Genomic DNA, 25,689 nt, shown 5'->3' with positions numbered 1-25,689 from the left:
GGATGCAGTTTCGATCCCTGGCTTCGCTCAATGGGTTAAGGATCTGGCATTGTTGTGGTGTAGGCTGGCAGCTGGAGCTCCGATTTGACCCCTAGCCTGGGAATTTCCATATGCCATGGGTGCAGCCCCCCCCGCCCCAAAAAATTGCAAAACCAAAGCTCTCTATGGACAGATAGTGAATAGGTCCATCTTTAAAATGGTCTGACTTCATTTGAGCATAAATCCCTTTCCTAGATGGGAGAGGAAAAAATAGAGAAACCTACATATTGAAAAAATTACCGATTTCTTGCCACATAGGCAACACTTTCTTAAATAATTTCTAAAAAACAATTCTTTTAAAAAGTTCTTATATCACACTTTCAGCTAGCCCCTCCTCTAACTTCACTCCCTGGGGCATTCTGTCTTTTCAGAAATAATCTGGACTGGGGGAGCAGAACAAGGAGGGAAAATGCCTTAACTCTGTGGCCTGTGGTGCAGTGTGTTAATCTCTGAACACCTCTTGTGGGGTGATGTTTTCTGTTGATGCCTGATGGAAGAGATCTTATTTAATAGTCTGCCGCCCTCTAGTCTGGGAATAAGAGATTTGGCTCAAGTCCACCCACAAATTAATCTTTGGAGTTGTTTGTTTATCTGTGTCGTGCTGAAGCAACCAGTTATCTGGCATTCCATCAAATCTTAAATAATGTGTTTTAATTGATATTGTCTTGAAGCCTTTGGAAAAATCTGAGGTCCTTTCGTCCTCTTCTCACATTCTAGAAAATGCAATCTGGTAGGCCATAACTGTGGAATGCCAAATCGTTATGGGGTCCCTGAGATCCCATGCTGCTCTCGGAAGGGCAGCTGACCTGAGTCCACTTCCAGGAAGGACAGCGTTGATAGGCCATTTGGCACAGAGAAGGGAGATATTCTGAAAAGGTGCAAATCACCATTGGTTTCCCTTCTCTCCTGCTTCTTTCCTTTGGTTTTCACTTTATCACCAGTTTCCTCCACCTCCAGAAAGCTGTGCAATGGAGCATTCTCTGTTCTGGCACCTGTGTGGTCCTAAGCTTGCAAGACTCAATTGTTTTGTTGTTCAGTTCTCTGAAATGATTTTAGGATTTGTAATTATATTGAACAGTGTTGAGGGTGGGAAGGGAAGGATAAAGTGTCATATGCCCATTGGTAAAAACTGGAACAAGTCTGTTAATTGGAACATAGAGGGAAATAAAGGAGGAGAGAGAGGTAGGTTATAGACATCTTTTTTTAAAAAAAAATCTTTTTATTGGTATTTCCCCAATAAAATATTTTTCTAATCCATTCCAAAAGCAATAGTTTGCATCTATTAACCCAAAGTTTCCAATCCATCCCACTCCCTCCCCCTCTCCCTTGGCAACCACAAGTCTATTCTCCAAGCCCATGATTTTCTTTTCTGTGGAAAGGTTCATTTGTGCCATATATTATATTCCAGATATAAGTGGTATCATATGGTATTTGTCTTTCTCTTTCTGACTTACTTCACTCAGGATGAAAGTCTCTGGTTCCATCCATGTTGCTGCAATTGGCATTATTTTGTTCTTTTTTATGGCTGAGTAGTATTCCATTGTATGTATATACCACATCTTCCTAATCCAGTCATCTGTCAATGGACATTTGGGTTGTTTCCTTGCCTTGGCTATTGTGAATAGTGCTGCAATGAACATGTGGGTGCACAGGTGATAGACTTCTTAACATTCAGTTGTCGTTAACATTGTTCCTTCCAGCAAGAAATGATTAGATGTGACATTGAACCTGATTTTTCCCAGTGGCAGAGGGATAGGGATCAAGAGAGGCATCCTCTCATTTTAGTGACCAACCCACACACTCATCAGCCTAGAGCCCATCTATACTGACTCCATGTTTGTTATTGTAGTTGAGAGCTTGACACATTCTGTGGATGTTCTCTTTCTCTTTTTTGGTAGGAATAAATATGTTTTTGTGGGATCTAAGGTACATTGGCCAATTTCTGTCACTGCACTCTCTTTTAAAGTGTCGCATTCTCAAGGACAGTGACAATGTATTATGTAATTTTATGTACAAATATTCAGATGTGGCCAATTCTTTTTAATGAAGGACTTTTCTGATGCAAAATTATGCATCCTTTAAAGGAAGAATATAAAAAATTTGGATAGATTTAAAAAAAATCATAAATGCAATAAATACCTGCCAATATACCAGGCTTCTACTACCTGCTTTGGGCAAGGCTGGTGTGTATGTTCCAGCTCACCTCTTCTTATTGCAGTCATTAACATAATGGTCATTGGTTTTCATAATTTCCTTTTCATTACTTTTGATGTGCACAGCATAACATATATTTGGATTAAAACAATGCACTTGTTTTCAATTAAATAAGGATTGGTATATGATAATGGTATATGGTAATCTTTGGAATTATTTACATGACTCCAGAGGTAGGAATGGAATTTTACAAAATTATTTGGCTGTAATCAAACACCGGTATTCAGACTCTTTGCTGGGAACAGAAATCACAGTGATCATAACACACCCCAGCTGGGATGGTTGATTTTTCACATTCACTGGGCTGTTAGCATTAGAGAAACACAGTTTCCCTCTAATCAGAGAAGGCATAAAATATAAAAGGTGTCATTACCGACCTGCCGTTAGTAACACATGCAGAATCTGGGATCAAGAAGGTGTTACTTGCCCCAGAGCCAAGCCTGATGTTTCCAGTTGGACAGTTCCTTTGATGGTGGAGCCTTTGCCCATGGATTGGTGTACAACCATTTACTTAAGGGGTTGACTAGACTGGTTGAAAAATTAGGTAATGAAGGACAGATAAATGAGACTGTGAGAAGTGTAGATGAGCTAGCCCCACGGCTTGGTTCCCTGTTCTCGCTGAAGATCTGCGAGTGTTTGATGACTAAGGACCTGGAGCACATCACCTGCTCATCTTTGCTAGATGCTCTTCTGAAGCAGCTGGGGTTGGATGTGACAACCACAGGAGAAATTGCTGCCTTAGGAAATGCTTTGCCTTTGACAGATTGCTCAATAGCTGGCAGATTAATTTTGGCAACTTTCCCTAAGTCGTTTTGGTCCCATTCCTTCATTTTTCTGCTGGGAAGTGTGTATTCACATTACAGTTAAAAATATGTTGACAACACAAATGTGCAGAACAGCATGTACTATTTTAGGAAAGAAGTTGTAGGCTGGGATGGTTTCATTTTATAGACTAGAAATGATGGAGTTCCCGCTGTGGTGCAGTGGGTTAAGGATCTGGTGTTGCTGCAGATGCAGCTGTGGTGTAGGTTGTAGCCCTGGATCAGATTTGATTCCTGGCCCAGGAACTTACATATGCCGCAGGTGTGGCCGAAAAAGGAAAAAACAAAGATTAGAAATGAATAATGCCATCATACTCTGAGAGGAGGTCTGAACTCTCCTTCCAGCTCAACTTTAAATTGATGCTACTTCTCACTGACTTCTCACAAAGTCGTGGACTCCAGGGTTAAGATATTGTGTCCTTAAAGAGCTTCTGTTCTGGCATTTCCCTCTTAGGTGCTTATATTCAGCAAAATCTCCCTGCACCCCCCCCCCAAAAAAAATCTAGAACCATCACTTGTATATATCTACCCTGTTATTGTCTAGCAAGAGATATTATGGTGGGTGGTTAACAGCTTGAATTTTTCATCCTGTTTGTATAGCTGTTCAGCTTTGTGGGTTACCTAACCTCTCTGTGCATCTGTTTTTATCATATACTAAAGGAGAATGGGAATGACAGTCACTTGCTCTACCTTCTCTAGATCTCTTTGTTCACTGTTATTGAACAGTGTCAAGTGTTTTAAACTCTACATATTTTACACTAATTTTTCCTTTTCTAAGAATACATTTCATTACTGCTGACCAATATAAGAGGAACGTGCACTTTTGCTTTTTTCAAAATGAGTCAAAGATGCCATGCTTGAGACTTAAGGTCAACTTGTATGATAAGGGGTAATTGAAGCCCTTGCCTTGGGATGAAGATTGACATTTTGATGTTTGAGTTTGTGACTTTACAGTGTCACAAGCCTGGGTGCTGGCTCCCTGACCCTCCTGATATGATTGGCCCTTTCCTGTCATTGTTCTGTCACCAGTTGCCATTCTTGCCCTTAAAGGGTCTAAGTGTTCATTATAATTATTGGTTTTTCTTATGTTGTATGTGTTGTCTTTTTTAATTGTGGTAAAATACATATAACATAAAATCTATCATTTTGAGTGGGTTTTTTTGGTGGGAATCTTTATCAGAAACTGAAAAACTTGTTAACTTATCAGTAAGGAAATTGTGTTACAAATGTGTACATCTTAAAGGGTTATAATAATGAATTTGAACTCCTCAGCTTTCAGACAGTTCATTCAATGCTATTCCATCTTGCACTGTAGATACCATCTGAGAACCTGCATATGTACATGGAAGAGGCATTTTGCTTTCCAGAAAAGTTCTGTACATCTTTTCTTGTTTTTTGACTTTTAGCCCTCAAACATTTCAGGTTAGCCACAAAAGCAAACTTCCAGGAAAAGAAATGTGGAAAAAATCAACAGAAGTCAGATGCCTATATCTTGGCCATGTATATCTGATGCTTTTTTCTGGCAAAGAGAAAAATATGAGAACATGAGTAACACTTTAAATAAAATTCAATCAGTAAATAGAATGGCTCCTATGATACAGAATACGCTCAAAAATATTTGTGGAAGAAATGCATCAGTGAAACAGTTTATCCTCAGTTCAAAAGAAACAAGAATAATTTGTTATTATCCCACAAAGAATTTGTTTCTACTTAAATTTTAAAAGTTTAATGATGAAACTACAGTAAAATTTGGTCTCAAGAAGTAGTTTCATTAGGCATAGAGGCATGAAAATACCAAGTATAACTAAAAGAACCAAATTAAAACCACATTGAGGAACAGCACCAACAATCAATAAAAATTGATAGGATTTCATATTTTCATTATTTTTGAAAATCAAGTGGAATATTTAAATTAGCAACATAAGCAGCATTTTGTAAAAGAAATGTCTCTGTCCAAAGAATGGGCTGAAATTCTTGTACTTCAAGGAACATATTTGCCCATAGCGTTCTATTCTGGGAGTTCCCACTCTGGCACAGTGGGTTACGAATCTGTCTGCAGTGGCTGGGATCCCTGTGGAGATGAGGGTTTGATCTCTGGGCCGGTACAGTAGATTAAAGTATCTGGCGTTGCTGCAGCTGTAGTTTGGATTTAATTCCCCGGCCCAGTGGGTGTGACCATTAAAAAAAAAAAAAAAAAAAACAAACTCTGAGGATTTATAATTGCCAATCACTTAGATAATAACCTATTTACCAATAGTTATAATACAGTGCCCAAAATATTATATATTTCAAACTATTTGCTAATACAGACCAAGCTTCTTCAAAGTAGTTAGAATTAATGACTTTTGCTTAAGAAATCAAGAATATCTTTTACTTGAAAAAAAATGTTGAAATCTTATAATTGGGGGAAACATAAAAGCTTGTGTTTGGCTCAACACATAGAAGTTTTTTTTTTGTTTGTTTGTTTTGTCTTTTTGCCTTTTCTAGGGCTACTCCCGCAGCATATGGGCAAATGGAGGTTCCCAGGCTAGGGGTCTAATGGGCACTGTAGCCGCCAGCCTGCATCAGGGCCACAGCTCTGTGAGATTCGAGCTGCATCTGTGACCTACACCACAGCTCATGACAATGCCGGATCCTTAACCCACTGAGCAAGGCCAGGGATTGAGCCCGCAACCTCATGGTTCCTAGTCAGATTCATTAGCCACTGAGCTATGACAGGAACTCCAGAAGTTAATTTTTAAAATCATAAAGTTTAGTGATAGAAAAGTCGAGCCCTGTATTTTGTTTTAAGATGTCGCTCTGGGGAAGAGGAATTGGTAGATGAGCAGTATTGCACGGCACAGGTCTAAGCTGTGGGAGTAGGTTAGAAGAAGCTCAAACTAATGATGTTAACCCACAAAATCTAATCGCCCAGACTGAGCACAAAGCAGACAAATTGCATAGAAGCAGGGAGTGCTCGTTTCATTTCTAAAATAAGCCTGGCTTTTGTATTCCAACACGCCACCTAGTAGATGGTTAGCATGCATTTCCCACTAGTTCCCAGTCTATTTCAACTTCAAGCATTGTGTTTCCCCCAGTTAACTGATTATTGAGCCTAAGCAAGATACCCGTGACTTTAGTACCTGCATAGGACAGTGTTAGGAGCTGGGAAGCTCCCATTCCTCCTCCCCTTTATCCAACCTTCAGTAGAAGAGAATTTGAGAGGCAGCAGCTTACAGCTACCCCAGGACACACAGCCTGCCTTCCTTGGGAATCTGTGACATCCCCAGGCTCCCAGAAGGGCTCAATGTTCTCATTGTTATTCACGTTCTACTTTTTAAAGATTGATTCCGAGATAAAATCCTTCTAGAAATGCCCAACATGAAGAGGGCTGTTGAGAAAACCAGTTGAACTTGATTAATTAGAAAAAAGTTTTAAAATGAAGTTTGAGTTAGGACCTCTCTGAAACTAATTTTACTTTTTGTGATATTCAAGATGGGGTTGGAAAAATTTCCTCTTTTCCCCCCAATGTATTATTTTATTTTATATATATGCTCCTTGCAAAAGCCTTTAGATAATACAGAAATCCATAGAGAAAAAGTGCCATTCTTCATCTCAGAAATAACAACTATTACTGTTTTGATATAAAGCTTTCTAGATTTTTATATAGCTTTATGAACATTCACATAATTCCAGGGCATTTTAAAAAGTAGGATCGGACTGGGAGTTCCCATTATGGCTCAGCAGAAACTAATCCAACTAGTATCCATGAGGATGTGGGGTTTGATTCCTGGCCTCACTCAGTGGGTTGGGGATCCGGCTTTGGTGTAAGCTGTAGTGTGGGTTCCCATGTTGCTATGGCTGTGATGTAGGCCTGCAGCTGTAGCTCTGATTGGATCCCTAGCCTGGGAACTTCCATAGGGTGCAGCCCTAAAAAGCAAAAAAGAAAAAATAGGATTGGACTGTATATACACTATTTAGTAATGTAATGGGCCTTTTATGTAGTTTCTCTATGTGAAAAGGTATACATTTTCATCATAATTTTTAATTGCTTCTCTGTACTCCATGGTAGAAACCTACCATTTGTGGTTACTTCTAATTTTTCAGAGTGGAAGGATGTTCTTGTGTATATATGTGTATATTTGCCTACTTGTTTTTCTTTTCTATGAATACTTAGAATTGTTGTGGAAAAAAGTATGTGTGTTTGTAGATTTTGATAACAATTTAAAAATTGCTCTCAAAACATTGTATCAAAACATTGTATCAATTTTGAGTGAGTTCCTATGCCTCCACAGTCTTGGAAACCATAGAGGTTTGAGAAGAAGTGGCACTTAGAGGAGACACCCATCTTTTCTGAGTTTGTGGTCATAGAAAGCTTCACACGGCTGTATGGTTGTGTTTGTGGTTGTTGAAGATGCTAACCATTACATAGCCAATGCATTCATTTGTCTGCCCAGTGGTATCACCCCATCTTCCTTTTCTCAGCCTGCGGTCCTATGTTAAACCCTCCTCCTGTGCTCTTCTCCCCTTAGATTGAGGAAGACACGTGGCAGAAATACTACTTGGAAGGAGTCTCAAATGAAATGTACACAGAATATCTCTCCAGTGCCTTCGTGGGTCTGTCCTTCCCTACTGTTTGTGAGTAAGTGACCACTAACCATATGCTCTTTGACTTTCAGGAACATTGAAGGTGACCCTGGCAGGAAAGACACCCCACCTATGGCTAGCACAGTGGGGACACTCGGCAGTTACCAAGTGCCTTGTGATCAGCCTTCGGCAGTGAAGGGGAAGGTGGGGGGTGGTTATATGGCCCCTGCCTTGGGGATTTCTACTGATTTTCCTCTCCCTCCGATCCTGAGACTCTCAGGCTGGAACCCATCACTTGCACTAAAACATGAACTGCAATTTTCCTGTGTGTCTTCGATTATGCCCCTGTGATGCAGGCACACTTATGAAGGGAGGCATGAACCCGGGCCTCTGATGTTCCCAGGGCAAAAACAGATCTTGCCAGTCCCTTGATGAAAGAGATTTTAATCTCTCTTTCAGTCAAGTCAGATCACAAAGACATCAGAGAAGCCACTGTTCAAAGTGCTTTTCACTATTTTCTGAGGAAATGTGGAACCCAATGTACAGAGAGAAGCCTTGAAATAGTCCTGAGCAATTTCTCTTCAACACAGATAACTGTCATGTTGTGAGAGTAGAAAGGCTTAGCATCTCCTTGTACTGGCTCAGCAAGATGAATCTGAGCAAAGGGTAGCCCCAGCCTGCATGTTTTCTCAAGATAGAACAAGTGAAGACCTCAGACGAAGACCTCAGGAGCTCCAGGTGTTCCAGACCCCAAGAAACTGCCACTGGGACGAGGCTTCCGACTTCCCACTTAGAAGCTCAGCTATTGAGTGTGAGCCAAATAGGGCCTTTGTCCCCTAGGGAAACACAGACTCCCTGGGAATGCTGAAATAGCAAGCCCCATCCATTTTCACTGTAGCAAGGAGTTTGATGAACTCACTGATGAAAACCAGGAGGAATCTGGGAGCCCACTGGACTGAGGAAGGAGAGCTATTCCCTTGTGCTATTAGCCTGCAAACCAAACCCGCCTTCTGGAAAGGGCAGCCCCGAAGAGGACAGTCCTGGAGGCTCCCAGGGCTCCTCTGCCTCATGGTTTTCTGTTCTGTCCCCAACAGAGAGGGCACAGAGTGCTTGGCTTGGTGTTTACCAGTCAGTGACCTCTGTCCTTGAGCCCAGCAGATACCACCTGCCTGTCTCTGGGCCCAGACACTAAGCAATCCGAAACGGTTGGACTGTTTACTGAAATTCCTCACCCTGTCTCCAAGGGAAAGTTTAAATGCTAAATGGACTGGAAAAGTGAATAGGTAATTGATTCCGAAGGAGTTATTTTCTGAAAATGGATGCCCTGGTATAACTCCCATGTGTTCCTTTCCTGGAGACCTGCTACTTTTTCTGCCATAGAAAGGAGTTAGCCACTCAGAGGCACCCAGTCCTGAGACACTGAGTCTATCCTAGGGGCTGTTCACTGTCATGGAGCTCAGCCTGCTTAGGATAGAAAAACCCATGAGAATTCAGGACTTAGCAGCTGGTTCTATAAAAAGGCCATTGAGGCCTCTTATATCTAATGTAGGGGTGGTCTGAACACATGACAGAATTGCCAGCGCCTGGAGGGGTGCTGTGGCCCTGTGGGGACTAGCAGGGGAGGATGCAAAGCCCTCTTCTTTGACTGTCGCTCCCTGGCTTGACTGGTGTCAACATGAGTGCTGCCTTGCAAGTTCCTTCCCCTGTGCCTTCCAGCCCCCTCTCCTTGCTTTCCACTGCCTCTCTTATTTTGCTTCTGGGAACCAAGTCCATTCATTTTAAGAGCGTTGACCTGGAGGGTTAGGCTTGCTCCTTCTAGAAGTTGCAGCTGGGATACCAGTGGGGTCAGTGTGACTCACATGTTTGTCCTACACAGTGTTCAATTTCTTACAGGTTAGTTACCAGTGTTTCCAAATGCTGCATTTTCACATACATACTAGATTCCCAACCTCTTTTAAACATCTGATGAACCGACACAATGCTAAATACCAAATGCTAACTGGCTCCAGTTTGGTGCAAGAATGGGGTTAGTGAAGGTCCTCCCCTGCCTGGCATCCTTTTTTGGGGGAATATAGTTGCAATATTGTGTTAGTTTCAGGTGTACAGCAAAGTGATTCAGTTATACATACACTCATTCTTTTGCAGAGTCTTTCCCCATATAGGTTATTACAGAATATTGAGTAGCATTCCTTGTGCTGTAGAGCAGGTCCTTGTTGGTTATCTATTTTAAACCAGGCCAGATCTGCATTTGCATGAGAGGCCTGGACCCGTTGACTCATGAGTTTGCCAAATATGGCCCATTGAGTACGTGAAACTTCCTCTGCCCTTTGAAGCAGGCTCAACCGCTGCACCAGTCTGTAAATATTTTCCTTGATAGATGTTCATGTTTACAACATGTCCCAAGAAGAAGAAAAGCCCTCAGACATACCTTGCTGTCAGAGAATTTAGTATTTGTTTGGTACAGCTTCTGAGAATACAAAAAGAAAAAAAAAAAAAAAAACCCTACAAAAAAACTTCTGATGTGAGTGAAAATGTGTTCAACTTACTGCTATTATTCGTTTAACACAATGATACAGCTGAGGTAGAAATAATCAATAAAGGAAGGACATTTAATGAGATTTAGGAACATCCCAAAACATTGAAGCTCTCCTCAAGCATTTGATTATCTGGAGGCTTAATTATCTGTGTTTTCTCCTTTAAATTAAAGAAAAGCCATAACTCAAAGTTACCAGCAGTTTAATGATAACACTCTTCAATTCAGGTTAATTAAAGCACAGCCGTAATTAGAGTGTGGTGTTGTATATCACTGGGCTGGCGCATAAGTATTTTCATTACAGTAAGAATTGGCTATTCAATTTCAAGATGACATAAAGGACGCCAAAATATATTTTAAGCTGGTTCATGTAGAAGAAAAAGAATTGGGGAATATTCTGGGTATAATAAAGCACAGATAAAATATACAGATTTTCAGAGCAGTTTCTGTAATTATGCACGGCATTAAAACAATATGCAGCCAATAACGTCTTGAAGCATGAAAAGAAATAAATTTGCTCTTCCCTGGGGCTGGCAGAATGCCCCTTGCAGGGTAGGATCACCACACCGAAAAGCCTGGAGTTATCCTCAGAAGCTCTGAGAGTCATTCAGAGAAAAGATAAGGGGGCAGGATTAATGGGTGAAATTTGAGATTGGTTTATCAAGAGAACAGAATGTGGGGGGAAGGGAGGGGGAAGAAGGCCCCCAAGGCAAGCTTTTTTTTTTTTGAAGTAATAATTTTAAGTGGAGGGATGCTTTCTTCTGCTCAGGTGAGATTTGCATCAGCTTCTCTGCACCAGCCTCTGGCTTCATGTGTGTATCACCAGAAGACACAGCTTTGTCCCCAAACAGTAACTAAAGTAGACAAAATGCAGTGTCAATTCTAAGTATTTCACTTTTATCTTCTCATGGAATCTGCACAATGATCCTGTGGCATTTATATGAGTATCCCCATCCCTTGTTTATCAGGGAGGACACTGAGATCAGAAGACATCGGTGTCTCCTTCCATAGCCACCAAGCAGACAAGTTACAGGACCAGGATTCTGATGCTGGGGCTTCGTGAAGTTGGAAACAGCTTTGGGGGAATGGCGAGCAGAAGCCTGGCCAATTAAGAATCCCCTGGTGGACTTTGAGGTGCAGTGGAAATGAATCCTGCTAGGAACCATGAGGTTGTAGGTTCGATCCCTGGCCTTGCTCAGTGGGTTTAGGATCCTGTGTTGCCATGAGCTATGGTGTAGGTCACAGACTAGGCTTGGATCTGGCGTGGCTGTGGCTGTGGTGTAGGCTGGCAGCCACAGCTCTGATTAGACCCCTGGCCTGGGAACCTCCATATGCTGTGGGGGTGGCGATAAACAGACAAAAGACAAAAAAAAAAAAAAAGAATCTTCTGGGGGCCTTATTAAATGGAGAGGATTTTAATATTTAGGGCAAGTTCCCCTGAAGTTGTGATTTTTTGCAAGTAAGGTGATTTTGATTCAACGTCTCATGGCTGGAACCCCCACTAACTCTGTTAGAGGCTGGAGGAACCTCTTATTCCCATTTTGAGCTCACTCAGTCACTGGAATCTTTCTTTCTTTCTTTCTTTCTTTTTTTTTTTTTTTTTTTTTTTTTTGTCTTTTTAGGGCCGCACTCATGGCATATGGAGGTTCCCAGGCTAGGGGTCATATTGTAGCTGAAGCTGCTGGCCTACACCACAGCCACAGCGACATGGGATCCAAGCAGCATCTGTGACCTACACCACAGTGTATGGCACACCAGATCCTGAAGCCACTGAGTAAGGCCAGGGATTGAACCTGTATCCTCAGGGTTGCTAGTCGGGTTTGTTAACCACTGAGCCATGACGGGAACTCCCTGGAATGTTTCTTTCTGATTGGAGCCAAATCACAGAATTGTTGGTGGACCATGTCTTATCAGCTAATGTCGAGATTGGGGCCTTTAAATCAGCTATACTTTAATAACAACAACAACAAAAAGATTAAAAAAAAAAAGATTGGGGCATTTGTGTGAGCTTCCTCTTCATCACTCCTTCTTCACAAAGCGTTTTCTGCAGTCTCCAGGGATGTGGGAGTGAGTCTGCTCTCCCTGCTCCCCACACCTCATCTAAGTCAGAGTAGGAAAAAGACAGGGGGTACTGAGCCCTTTCCTGCTCTTGGCCAGGTTTCCACTGGGGTCATAAAAGCAGTTTCAGGAAGTTCCCTTTGTGGCTAAGCGGTTAACGAAAGGACGAGTATCAATGAAGATTTGGGTTTGATCCCTGGCCTCGCTCAGTGGGTAAAGGATATGGCATTGCCATGAGCTGTGGTGTAGGTCGCAGATGTGGCTCGTATCCTGCCTTGTTGTGGCTGTGGTGTAGGCCAGTGGCTATAGCTCCGAATGGACCCCTAGCCTGGGAACTTCCATATACCGCAGGTACAGCCCTAAAAGGCAAAAATTAAAATAAAATAAAAATATAAAAAAATGAAATCAGTTTCAGGCTGAGGGAAACAGATAAGCACCAGATAAGCACTCCTGCTTTTGAGTGGTTCAGTGGAGAAGGACAGTTCAGGATGCAACGGGCCAAAATGCCTCTTGGGCCTGATGGACATCGTGGTGGGTACATCCTGGACCTTCCCTAGACTGCCCTTAGGTGTGCCTTTTAAGGACTGGCAGCTCCTGAGCATCTTCTCTTGGTTTTGCATAGCTGGCTTGCCCCTGGGTCTGCGCGACAGTGAGATCCAGGCAAAGGAGCTTTAGGATCTGAAAGAGAGGGTGCCATCCATTGTTCTCCAAACATCAGAAAACCACCTATTCCCCTGTCCCTCCCGCTCCCTGTCTTCCTCAGCGGGGGACTTTGGAGTATGCAGATGGCCAGTACCAAGCCTGCAGGAAGCAAGGGGCTGGGGTATGAGGCCATGTTTGCCACTAAGGGATCCTGCAGAGTATGAGCTATAGAGTCACAAAGGCCTGGGGTCAAACCTCCAGATCCTCCACTTGCTGGAAATGTGATTTGGGACAAGATGTTTGGTGTCTGCCTACCACCTTCTTTTGATAGTTACCCGCTGCCTAAACCTAGGCTTGGCGCTCACTCCCCGTTTCCTCATCTCTGAGATCATTATGATAGAACTTATGTCTCAGTACCAGCTAATGTCCTTTTCCTCTCTTCCTCGTCTCTTCCCTCCCTCTTCTATTCTGCCCACTGAATTTAATATAAGCACCAAGAAAGGGAGAAATAGACCATGGCATTTCCAGGTTTTATTTACTCTTACCCTTTAGAAAGTTCTGTCATCAGTCACCAGCCAGTTAATAGGCAAGACAGTTAATGAGCTTGGGATATTTGTGCCAGTGTGCCAGGCAGAGTGCCATCTCTAGAGGAACCTGCAATTAGATTTGATCAAATATGGCTCATTAAAAGATTCATAATTCATACTTTCAAATGCAGAGAAAAGGATTCTGTTTCCCTACCATGGCTGCCTTTTGAGAGTTTGCAATTTGGTAAAGGAAAATAATACTCATCCTCAGGGACAGATAGGCACCCATTGATGAGTGTCTGATGGATACGCACAACTGGGGGCTAGCTGCTGACAGCCACAGGGAGAGAGAGCTCCCTGTAGACTGGGGGTGACCAGGAGAGGCTTCCTGGAAGAGATGACACTTGAGCTGTGCCTTGCATGGAGGGAGGTTGGATTTAGAGAGGGACTAGGGGGAAGAAGACATCCTAAGTAGGAGGGAATCTGGAGGCTGGGGGCCACCGGGTACCACTCAGAGCTCTCTCAACACCCAGGTCCCCTAGATTTTCCGAGAGCAAACTGATTTCCCCCTTAGGTGAAAGGAGGAGAGAAATCAGAGTTCTTTTGACATGTGATGTTTTCAGGGGGAAACAGTAATAGTGTTTTTATCATGGGAAGTAAATACCCCCTGCCTCCAGGTAGGAAAGTGAGGGCAGAGCACAGAGGTGGGGAAGGAGGAGCAGAAGAAATCACTGGTTCAAAGGTTTGGCTACTGCAGAAACACTACGTTCCAAGTCCCGAATCTCATGGTGAGCATATTAGTCATTCATCACTTGCAAAATATAAAAGCTTAATTGTATCAGGTTTTACAGCTCAGAGGGGATTAGAACAAAAGATGTATTTAAAAGCATGTGTGTCTCTCTGTGTCCCCATCAGCTGATGGAACAGTTAAAATTCAGATTTGATGTGGAATATTTAATGAGTAACTTGAGGAACTCTGACCAGATCGTCACTGGGCTAAAGGGCAGGGGTTCTTCCCTCCAGTCCAGGTGCAAGCCTGGATGCTTCTATGCTGGTTTAGACAGTGTGGGGCCTGGGGAATTTTGGGGGGGGGACATTGTAATGAGGATGGAGCATATATGAAACGCAGACAGGAATACAGTTCATGATTATTTCTGCGGCAGGGACCCAGAAGGTGACCAGTAATCCTTCTACATGCTAGTGAATAAACTGATGACTGTAGTCTCTACTAAAGCCCTTAATTGAAGGCAACAGAGGCAGCGGGAGGTCTAGAATTCTTTATAGGAGGGGTCCCGGAGGCAATCCAGTAGAAATTCTGGGGCTTGACTTGATGCTGGGTACACATAGCAAACACATTTTACATTTTGCATTTCTGATTAATCATAGTAGCAAACCTTTCTAAAATACATTTATTGCCATTTTAGACAAACAATTGTCTGTATCAAAGAATGTAATCACATTTAAATTCAAGTGTCTTAGATGTGCTGGTGGAGACATTGTGTGTGTGGTTGTGTGTGTGTGTGTGTGTGTGTGTGTGTGTGTGTGTTTGAGGGTCGAGCTGTTCTAAAGCCTTCTCTCTCCACCTCTGTTGAAACTGTTGGGAAACCTGAACTGCTATTTTCATGAGCAGTTTAAATCACTTCCGTTTTCCTGGTGCTGAGTCTTGCAAATCCCACTGTTTCAAATTTTCTTTAACTAGATGTTTTCATTTCGAGAGCGTCTCATCTTAAATCAAAGTTCCTAAATGTGAGCCTTTTTTCATTCTAGCCCCTGGATCCTAAAGATCTGGTTTCCCAATGCACAGTGTTTACATCCACATCTACTCTATTTCCATGTGTCAGCCCGATATTCCCAGGGTCTCTCTGGGTAACTGAAGAGAGGTTGGCACTTCCAGGTGGAGCTGGGTTTGGAGGGCATAGTGAAAGCTGCCTCTTCCGTCCTCACCCACTTCACTCCTGGGTGAGTCATCTTTAGCAACCCCTCAAACCACATCTTTGCATACCCTTCCCGAGTCCATTAGAAGGTGCAAACTCTATGACAGGTTTCTATGCTTAATTCACACCAGCAAGCAATCTTTCTAGTCAAGGGGGCTGATTTAATGGCAAGAACAATTTATTTCCCCTTGGGTAGGTGGAAACAGTTGGACTCTAATTCTTAAGAGCCTTTGTTCAGGAACATCTGGGTTGAAACTACTGTAGTTAACAGATGATGCTGGCAGTAAAAAAAAAAAAAAAAAAGGCTTTGTATAATGCCATTGTCAAATTTGGTAGACCTCTGCTTAATAATTATCAAGAAAGCAATCTAACTTGTTATTACAACAGTTTTATTGCAGATTGCTGGTTTAAGACCTTTTTGTGACAAGTGGCATTTTTTTTTTCTTGGGGAAGAAAAAAAGTCGTTTCTATTCTCCTGTAATTATTTTTGCAACCAGTGGCAACATCTTGCCTTGGACACATCGGGACATTTTATTTTAGAAACCAAGGATTAAATTCTCACTAACTTATGGCTGATTTCATCCTGTTTATCACATCATGAAAGCGATCTTGCTTCTTTCTTCTCTCCTACCTCACACTAAGCCTCCTTTCTCGTCCCACCCCCATTCTGTGTGTGCTTAAATTAGCCAAAAGAATGACTCTAAGAATTGGATGAGCAAAACCCATTTTGCTTTCCCCCCAAAAAAGTATCAAACGATGCAAATAAATATTTAATTTCAGGACATCAATTCTGAGTAGTCTGAAGGCCATCCTTTGTAACAGGGTCTATGGAGGGTTCTGAGGAGAAATTGCTGCCTGTATCTTAGCTTTGTACTTACCTTGGGTCATAGAAATGAAGGCAACCATTGGATTGCCAGAGCCTATCACTGCTATTGTTTCCTCCTATGTCCTTCTTTGCCTCTCTGTCTGCTTCTAACTAGCAAGTTAAGAAGCTTCTTGCTTCATGAATCTATCCTCACTTCCAGGCCTTCTCTGCCTAAATTAGGCTTTCCTAGTTAACCACTTGATCTGTTTTGGATCATTCCAGAGACCCATGGGATTCTGCTCCACATTCTTTCATACATTTATTTAATCGACATTTACTGCAAGTTTATTCTTTGCACTTTGCAAAATGCCGGGGAAACAAAGCATCTGTTCTGCACTGAAGAAGCTCAGTTTGGAGGGCAGAGACAGGTGAACAGGTGATTACCACACCCACTGCCCCATTTATTCACTGTGGTCTGCTCTTCCCCCTGGACCCACAACAGAGGCTGTGCCCCAGCTGCAGCCTTAAGCCCAGCACCCTAGTGAATTGACATTCACCAATTCTCTGTGGCAAAAACTAATGAAAAACTGATTTTTAAGTAGGGAGAGATGAGTGCTGTTTCCAGTGTAAATCGTAAATTACTCAAGATTTATATTTTGCAAATATCCAGAGTATACTCATTAGAGCTGGGATTAATAGCTCAGATGCCTATGGGGGTAGGCAATTAGCAACAAAGAATTAGAGTGAAGAGGTCTGAGACTACTGGGAGTGGTGGGGACTGTGGCACATTGGAGAATACATGTCCCATTCTGAGGGGTGGAGGTAAACAATAAAATTTAATTTTATGGGAGTATAGTTGACTTGAAGCCCCAGTCCCTTGTAGCCGATGGAATGTGGCTCCAGTATGACCATATCTGATTTACCAAGGAAAGCTGAAAAGCTGTTTTTTTATATGAAATTACCTATTTGTATCTAATAATTCTGGTTTGTTTTTTTTTTTAAAACACTATGCTGACCAAACAGAACGCGTCTGTATGTTGGGCTTCCGGCAATCACTTCATTTCCATTGCTTTTATAAGAAGCATCTGTGTAACACACTACACTGAGACTTGATTTTCACTTTTGACATTTCCACATGTAAGTTGTTTAACCTTGAACAAGTTGTTTGATTGCCACTTTTGGTTTTTATACATAAAGTCCATTTGACCTTGAACAAGTCAGTTTTCCTTTTTTGGACCTCAATTTGTCATCTAAAAAGGCTGGGCCAGCCAATTTTAAATTGTCTCAGCCTGAAAAACTATGGTTGTGGCACTGTTTTGCATATACAGGCAGACCTCATTTCATTGCACCTGGCTTTATCACACTCTGCAAATAATTTTTTTTTTTACTTTTAATTTTTTAATTTTTAATTTTTATTTTTTTACAAATTGAAGGTTTATGGTAACATTGCATCGAACAGGTCTATTGGTGCCATTTTTTCCCATAGTATTTGCTCACCTTGTATCTCTGTGTCACATTTTGGCAATTTTCATAGTATTTCAAACCTTTCCATTATTATTATATCTTATGTTGATCTGCGATCAGTGGTCTTTGATGTTACTATAGTAATTCATTTTTAAATTTAAATTATTTAAAATTTAATTTGAGGGGAGTATAGTTGACTTACAATGTTGCTTTACTTTCAGGTGTACAACAACGTGAATCAGTTATACATATGTCTATATCCATTCTTCTTTCCTATATAGGTTATTACAGATTATTGAATAGATTTTCCTGTGCTTGGTCCTTGTTGATTGTCTGTTTTTGTGTACAGTAGTATGTATATGTTGTTCCTGTTCTCCTTATTCCTCTGCATCATGGTTTTGCTTATGGTAACTGTAAGTTTGATTTTGAAATCTGTGAGTTTGTTTCTGTTTTATAAATAAGTTCTTTTGTGTTATTTTTATTCAATTTTACATATAAGTGATATCATATGATATTTGTCTTTCTCTACCTGACTTACTTCACTTCATATGGTAATCTCTAGGTCCACCCCTGTTGCTATAAAGGATTATTTTGTTTTTTATGGCTGAGTAATTGTCCATGGTGTATATGTTCTATATCTTCTTTATCCATTCATCTGTTGGTAGACATTTAGTTTGCTTCCATGTCTTGGCTATTGTAAATGGTGCTGCAGTGAACATTAGGGTGCATATATCTTTTTGAATTATTGTTTTCTCCAAATATATACCCAGGAATAGACTTGCTGGATCATATGGTAGTTCTATTTTTAGTTTTTGAAGGAACCTCCATACTGTTCTCCATAGTGGTTGTAGTAATTTACATTTCCACCAACAGTGTAGGAGAGTTCCCTTTTCTCCACACCCTCTCCAGCACTTATAGTCTGTAGATATTTTCTCTTTTTATGGCTGCACACGTGTAGCATATGGAAGTTCCTAGGCACTCTCAGCTGCAGCTGCCGGCATGTGCCACAACCATGACAACAGTAACATTAGATCCAAGCCGCTTCTGTGACCTATGTGACAGCTTGTGGCAATGCCAGAGCCTTAACCCTCTGAGCAAGGCAAAGGATCAAACTTGCATCTTCATGGATACTATGTCAGGTTCTTAAACGACTGAGCCACCATGGAAATTCTCTATTTTGTAGACTTTTTGAAGATGGCCATTCTGATGGTGTGAGATGATACCTCATTGTAGTTTTGATTTGCATTTTTCTAATAATTAATGATGTTGAGCATCTTTTCATGTGCTTTTTGGCCATCTGTCTGTCTTTGGAGAAATGCCTATGTATATTTTCTGCTCAATTTTTGATTGGATTATTTGTTTGTTTGTTTTTTAATATAAGGCTGCATGAAATGTTTGTATGTTTTGGAGATCCCAAGTTGGTTGCTTCATTTGCAAAGATTTTCTCCCATTCTGTGGGTTGTCTTTTCATTTTTTTTAATGGTTTCCTTTGCTGTGCAAAAACTTTTAAGTTTAATTAGATCCCATTTACTCTAGGAGGTGGATCAAGAAAGATACTGCTGCGATTTATGTCAGAGTGTTCTGCCTATGATTACTCTAGGAGTTTTTATTGTAGCTGGCCTTACATTAGGTCTTTAATCCATTTTGTGTTTATTTTTATGTATAGTGTTAGAGAATGTCCTAATTTCGTTCTTTTACATGTAGCTGTCCAGTTTTCCCAGCACCACTTATTGAAGAGACTATATTTCCTCCTTTATATGTGCTTACCTCCTTAATTATAAATTAGTTTGTTTTTTAATCTTTTTCTTTAATCTGGGAACTATGGAGGTTCCCAGGCTAGGTGGTCAAATTGGAGCTGTAGCTGCCAGCCTACGCCACAACCACAGAAACATAGGATCTGAGCTGTATCTGTGATCTGCACCACAGCTCATGGCAGCACCTGATCCTTAACCCACTGAGTAAGGCCAGGGATCGAACCTGCATCCTCATAGATACTAGATAGATTCATTTCCACAAACCACAATGGGAACTCCATAAATTAGTTGACCATAGGTGCTTGGGTTTATTCCTGGGCTTTCTATCCTGTTCCATTGATTTATATTTCTAGTGTTGTGCCATTTCCATACTGTTTTAATGACAATAGCTTTTTAATATAGTCTGAAGTCTGGGGCTTGATTCCTCTAGCTCCGTTTTCCTTTCTCAAGAGATTGCTTTGGCTATTGTCTGTTCTAGCTCTGTGCTATCATAATTGTTTTGATATCTTTAAGCAATAAAGTAGTCTTAAAAATTAAGGTATATACATTGTTTTTTTAGACATAATGCTATTTCACACTCAATAGACTATGCTATAGTATAAACATAACTTTTATATACAATAGAAAACTGAAAATTTTGTGTGATTTGCTTTATTGGGATATCTGCTTTACTGTGGTCATCTGGAACTAAACCCACAATATCTCCAATATCTACCCATAATCACTGTTTATGTCATTCTGTCTGTCTTTTTTTAGTCCCTTTTGCCAGTGAACAATGACTTATCTTAGGTCAAAGTTTCTTCAGAAGAGGCCTCTGTAAGGCTGTGTATAGGATTCAGGTCTACCGGTCTACCCCATGCAGGCAAGGAATATGCACAAGACCATGTAGATTTTATTGACTTTTCTGAGTTGGAAAGCTCATTTCTTTTTATATCTATGTGGTAAATGGTATAGTGGTAGCTAGGAAAACATAATTCACCCTTACTATGAACTTTTCTTTCCTTCTCACCAATAGGATCAGGTCATTGAGCAATTAAGCATCACTTTGCTGTATGGCAGAAATTGGCACAACATTGTAAATCAACTAGACTTTAATAAATTTTTTTATAAAAGGAAAAAAAGAAAGACCCTTAATTCTATGAAACAGCAGAATCCCAGAGTGGCCATTGTTCATAGGGTTTCAGCAAAATGGTCTCTCCATGATAGGTGCTAAGTTAAGATCAGCCTTCTCCTTGTTGGCACTTAGTTGCTATTTACATTAGAAAGTGGTTACTTAATTTGGTAGTTTGTTTCAACAAATATTGCATAAGCCATCTGGTATTTTAAACAATTTAAGCTCCGGAAGTAACAGCCCCATAAAGGGTACATGTTAGCTGTGCTCTATGGAACATAAATTAAGAGAAGCTTTTCCAGCTATAGTTGGATATGTGGGTTGGTGTCTCAGCAAACTGCATAATCAGCACAAAGCCCAGGTCATTAGAGTCTGCTGGCAGGAATCAGAAAACCTGCAAATCACCGGGAGAGACCAAATAACCCTGGATGAAAGTGGTCCTTTGAAATCAGACTGTCTGTTGAAAGCGATATGGGGGCCATGACCTCCCAGGAGGAATAAACAATTGGTCTTCATTGCCACTGGAGAGTTTGAGGTCTTCCCCAGCACCTTCCTCACCAGCAACACATCCCCAGGTCTAGCACATCTGATTATGTCACTTCTCTGTTTAGCGCCAACTCCATACCTCCTATTTCACTTAGAATAAACTGCAGATTCCTTGCTGTGGCTGGCAAAGTCTCTGTGATCTTGTTCCCACTTCGCTCCTTGTCCCAATCACCATCACACTTGACCTTGCTCACTGAGCTGCAGCCTTGCTGGCCTTAATGCTGGTCCTCAAATACCCTGACTTCCTTCCTACCCCAGGGCCCTTGTACTTGCTGTTTCCACTCCCTAGAAAGTTCTTTCTCCAGATCCCCTCCTGCCCACTTCTTCTCATCATGCTCTAGTGCTCTGTGCCCCAGTGCTACTTTTTCAGGATGGTCCTCCTGGATCTTGGCAGATAACACACCTTCCCAGTTACTTTGTATCCTCTTAGGTATTTTATTTTCTGCACAGTAGTTATACTCATCTGGGAATTTATTATGTAATCACTGGCATATTTGCTTATTGTATATCTCCCCCAATATAAAATGGGCTTCGATGTTGGATATCCAGCCAGGTACTAACTAGCTGGGGACCCTGGGCAAGTCACATGGACTTTCTTGGCCTTAGTTTTATCCCTGTAAAATAGAGATACCAATCAAAGTCTAAATGACTGGGGTAATATCTCCCCCTTAGGGATATTGTGGGAATGAAATGAGAACACCAAGGCTCTGACCTGTGACCCAGCACCCCTCTCCACCCCATTACAGTGCTGGAGCTGAATAACCATTAGCTCATTTCTCAATCTATCAATCGACCAGTGTTTTACTATCCAGAAGCTCTGAAAACATAAGCAATTTTAGAAACTCGTGATACATAATATATATATATGTGTGTGTGTGTATGTTTATCTGAGTTCTATTTCTATGAGTTTATAAATACATTTTCAACTAACTTTATCAGATTGTTTACCAATTTGTACCTATATAATATATTGATCTCATGCCTTAAAATATTCTTCAGAAAGTCACTTTGGGAGTTCCTGTGTTAGTTCAGTGGGAACAAATCCAACTAGTAGCCATGAGGATGTGAGTTCTATCCCTGGCCCTATTCAGTGGGTTAAGGATTGGCATTGCCATGAGCTGAAGTATAGGTCACAGGCATGCTTGAATCCTGCATTGCTATGGCTGTGGCATAGGCAGGCAGCTCTAGCTCCAAGTTGACCCCTGGCCTGGAAACTTCCATATGCCACACCTTAGGGCCATAAAATAAAATAAAATGTCCACTTTGAATGCTAATACTACATTGTACCCTACTTTCTCTAACGATTGCCTTTTTATTGGACATTTAGGTAAATTTCAGTTTTTTTACTCTGTATCAATATTATTTCCTTGAACATCTTTATGTGTAAATATTTTACCAAATCTTTATTTTGTTTTCTTAGAACCAAACTCCAGTAAGTGGATATTATTCATTTCTTGAGTTTCTCTGTACCAAGGGTTCTATGTACAGCCCTCTGGGAATTCAAACAAGTCCAAAAGTCTTGAAGAAGTTGCACTGGTTGAGGAGAAAAAGTTAAGACACGTCAAACAGTAGGATGCAATCATAGTCAGCATAAAATCAACTCAAAGCTAAACATTGAGGTTGCAGAGAAGGTGCTGGAGGAGTTATCAGAATAGAAAATGAGAGGTTGGCAGTGGCTGGAGAAAGGAGACCTGGAAGGTTTGATTTGACGTGGGCCTGGAGGATGGTTTGGGAGGAGAGGAGAAGGCATTCCAGGGTAGGGACCATGTGAGTGAAGGCCTGGAGGTGGGAACCAGCCAGCCCCAAAGCAGTCTGGGCTGCAGGCAAGAGCACTGGGCAGATGCGGTCAGACAGCTTGGATGGAGCCAGGAGTAAGGATGCTGCCGTCATGTGCTGGGCACTTACACAGAGGCTAAGGATTATTACCATCATTCTGAGCACACAGGGGTCTGCTTGGAACAACAATATGAGCCATTTGTACAAAAGACGAAATGGCATCCAAAGAACGGGTCCAGCTGCTCCAAATGCCTCCCTCCTCCTGCAGTTAACATTTTACTACCCGACTGAGTAACTAATGAATCTGGCCCAGCACAAATCCCCAGGCACAAATCCCTGCTTGGGGTCTGTGTCTAGACATCCAGACCTGAGTGCAATTTGCACTTTGAACATTTAGCGCCTTATCACTTGCAAGAAATCAAGTGAAATGGGGAAGATGGGGAGGTGGAGCTCACACCCCCCTCCTTTGGCACAGTGACTGTAGAATGAGGGTCCCTTGGATAATGACTGCGTCAGGAGATGGAAAGGTCATTACAGTGTTTGTTATGTGGCTCTGGTCATTCCGCAGCACTGACTGGCAGGTTTCTCCATCTTGTTGCAGGCTGTGCTTTGTGAAGCTCAAGCTTCTCATGATAGCCATTGAATACAAGTCCGCCAACCGAGAGAGTCGGTAAGTTTGCCGTGACACAGTGGCCGCTGCCAATTGTGATGTTGAGCGTGTGCCCTGGGATCTTTCAGTCCACTTCTTCCTGGCGCATTATTTATTTGTGTGGACCCTAACGCGCCACCTCTCTGACTTGAAGGCACGTTTCAAGGCTCTACCACTTCCATCCCAGACGTTGCCTGGCATCGCAAGCCCCACCCAGGCACTCAGAGAAGTATTTCTCCAAGGGAAAGGGATCAGGCATCCAGATCTCCACCTGATCATGCCAGCTTGCCCTTTTTACCCTCTGTGCATAAAACCAGGGACAAACCCTGTTCTTACACCAGTTTTCACTGCTGTGAGCAAAATGCAGGTGGACTCTGGCCTCCTTCATAGCAGGCACAGGGCAGGGCTGTGATGGGAGACACCAGCTCTCTTGATGGCCAAATTACAAGCAGCCTATTGTGTACCATATGTGTTTCTCCCGGTACATCTGAAATCCAGAAGGCAGAATATTAGCTTCATGTAAATTAGCCAGGAGAGCAGGGCCGGGAGGCAGGAGCCCTCTTTATTTATTTATTTTGCACTTAATTATGTGCAAGCCAGACTGATGGGGGACGGAGTCTGGTTAAATAGATAACATCCCAGTCAATACATGAGTTTGCACTGGAAGAAGGAAGCGTTGCGCTAACAAGGATTTTTGTTGCTGGAGTACTGTATACTTTATGGAGAAAAGATGATTTTTTGCTCCCCACATCTTCTTAATAGTTTTGGAAGAAAGAGGGGCTCCCTGAGAAATTCTCAGGCTTGTGTCCTCTGAAATGACATCCATGGTCTGTTCCTAGTTATGCCAAATAAGTCTTCCTATAGATGCTCAAGGGAAGGGTGCAGATCTCTTCCAGCCCATGCCTTCATAGCTGAGAAGAGTGCAGGGAGAGTCTAGAAGGATCCTCCTCCTGTAAGGAGTTTGCACTATCAGGGCGACTGAGTCAATAAAGCCAGGCTCCCAAATGTGCAGTCCACGTCTCTATGACCAAACAGACTACCAAACACTGGATTGTAAGCAAGTCAATCCAGTGTTCTCTCTTACCTTGACCCCCAGATCAGATTCCTCACAAAGTCAATCTGATCCCATGTAAAACTATTTGGAAAATCCAAATCGACCAAAAGGAAGACGAAATGGTCGATTTGGTGGCCACATAGTAGACCATGGCCATAGCAGTGAACAGCTATCTATGTAGGTATACATTTTCCTTCTCTGTGTTGGCAAAGTGAAGAATATTATTTGCAAAATGAAACAAAACCAAAAAAACCCCTGAGAGTCCTTGCCTCTTTGCTATCCAGCAGATCAGGTGGGTGCTTCTTGGATGGCTGCTTTTACCCATGTTGTTGCTGGTACGCACATGTACCTTTGTGGGGAAGATGGGTATCCTGAGGTTTTGCACACGATATTCTTTATGTTGCCAAGTCAGTACATCCTTGTGTAATTTAATGTTCTTTATCACTATTGTGCATCTCTAAAAAAAAAAAAAAAATCAGGATATCAGTGATGCTGAATAGTGCTTTTCGACCATCCTGGAATAATTTCATGGCAGGAGACTGCACCCTGAACCCTGACCAGCCACCTCCCACCTGCCATCTTTGGGTCCCAAGGAGGGAGAAAGAAGGGCTACGAATGGTTGGGTGTGAGTCCAGTCACCACTCTAAGAAAAATAACTCAGCGCTGTCCCTGAAGAAATCTTTGCGTTGATGGATGTTCCAATTAATTCACAAATCTGAGATGTTTTCAACAAAGCCATATGTATACAGATAGTTTTTTTTAGAATTTATTTTTATTTTTCAGAAAAGGGAGAAAAGAACTTGTTTGGCTTGGTTTTGGCTTTCTGTGTGCAGTTGCCAGCTTGAATCCTCAAATGTGGCTTGGTCTCAGTGTGGAAGCACATGGGTTCTTGTGGAAAAAAGGTGTGTTGGAGGGAATGTGGATCATGCCTCCGAGAACACACAGGACTTCAACACAATATCCGTGTTAAAAAGAACCGAGTTCCTGACCCTTCCTGAGAAAATAAATTTTTGATTTTGTTCCTCATTTAAAAATGTCCCATTTCCCTTCCTGTCACATTTCCTAAGTGACCAGGTGTTAAAAGGCAGAGAACCCTGCTTCTCTCTTCCACCCCCGCCGTCCCCCTGCCTCTGACCTGTGTGAACTACCTTCTTTGCTGCCCTTTCACTCCATGATACTGTTTCCATGCTTTGCTG

General features: G+C 41.8%; 1 protein-coding gene across 38 annotated transcripts in view; it reads left to right on the top strand.

Moving 5' to 3' along the window:
- KCNMA1 (potassium calcium-activated channel subfamily M alpha 1) overlaps positions 1-25,689 on the top strand; it is a 753,494-nt gene that overhangs the window by 582,904 nt on the left and 144,901 nt on the right. For 36 of the 38 annotated variants that reach the window (XR_014825729.1, XR_014825730.1, XM_021072164.2 and 33 more), the window contains 2 exon segments: positions 7,586-7,695; positions 23,392-23,460. Coding sequence is in view for 36 of the 38 variants with exons in the window: in XM_021072164.2 (XP_020927823.1) it covers positions 7,586-7,695; positions 23,392-23,460 (179 nt within the window). In the remaining 2 variants the exon portion in view is untranslated. 38 annotated transcript variants of the gene reach the window in all.

Source organism: Sus scrofa, chromosome 14 (assembly GCF_054392235.1).
Source record: "Sus scrofa isolate SSC_HxYL_T2T_F1_AM1 chromosome 14, Sscrofa_HxYL_maternal_Yorkshire_Landrace_v2.0, whole genome shotgun sequence".
Taxonomy (NCBI): domain Eukaryota; kingdom Metazoa; phylum Chordata; class Mammalia; order Artiodactyla; family Suidae; genus Sus; species Sus scrofa.
The sequence above is the reverse complement of the archived record's forward strand: the minus strand, read 5'-3'. Positions and strand labels throughout refer to the sequence as shown.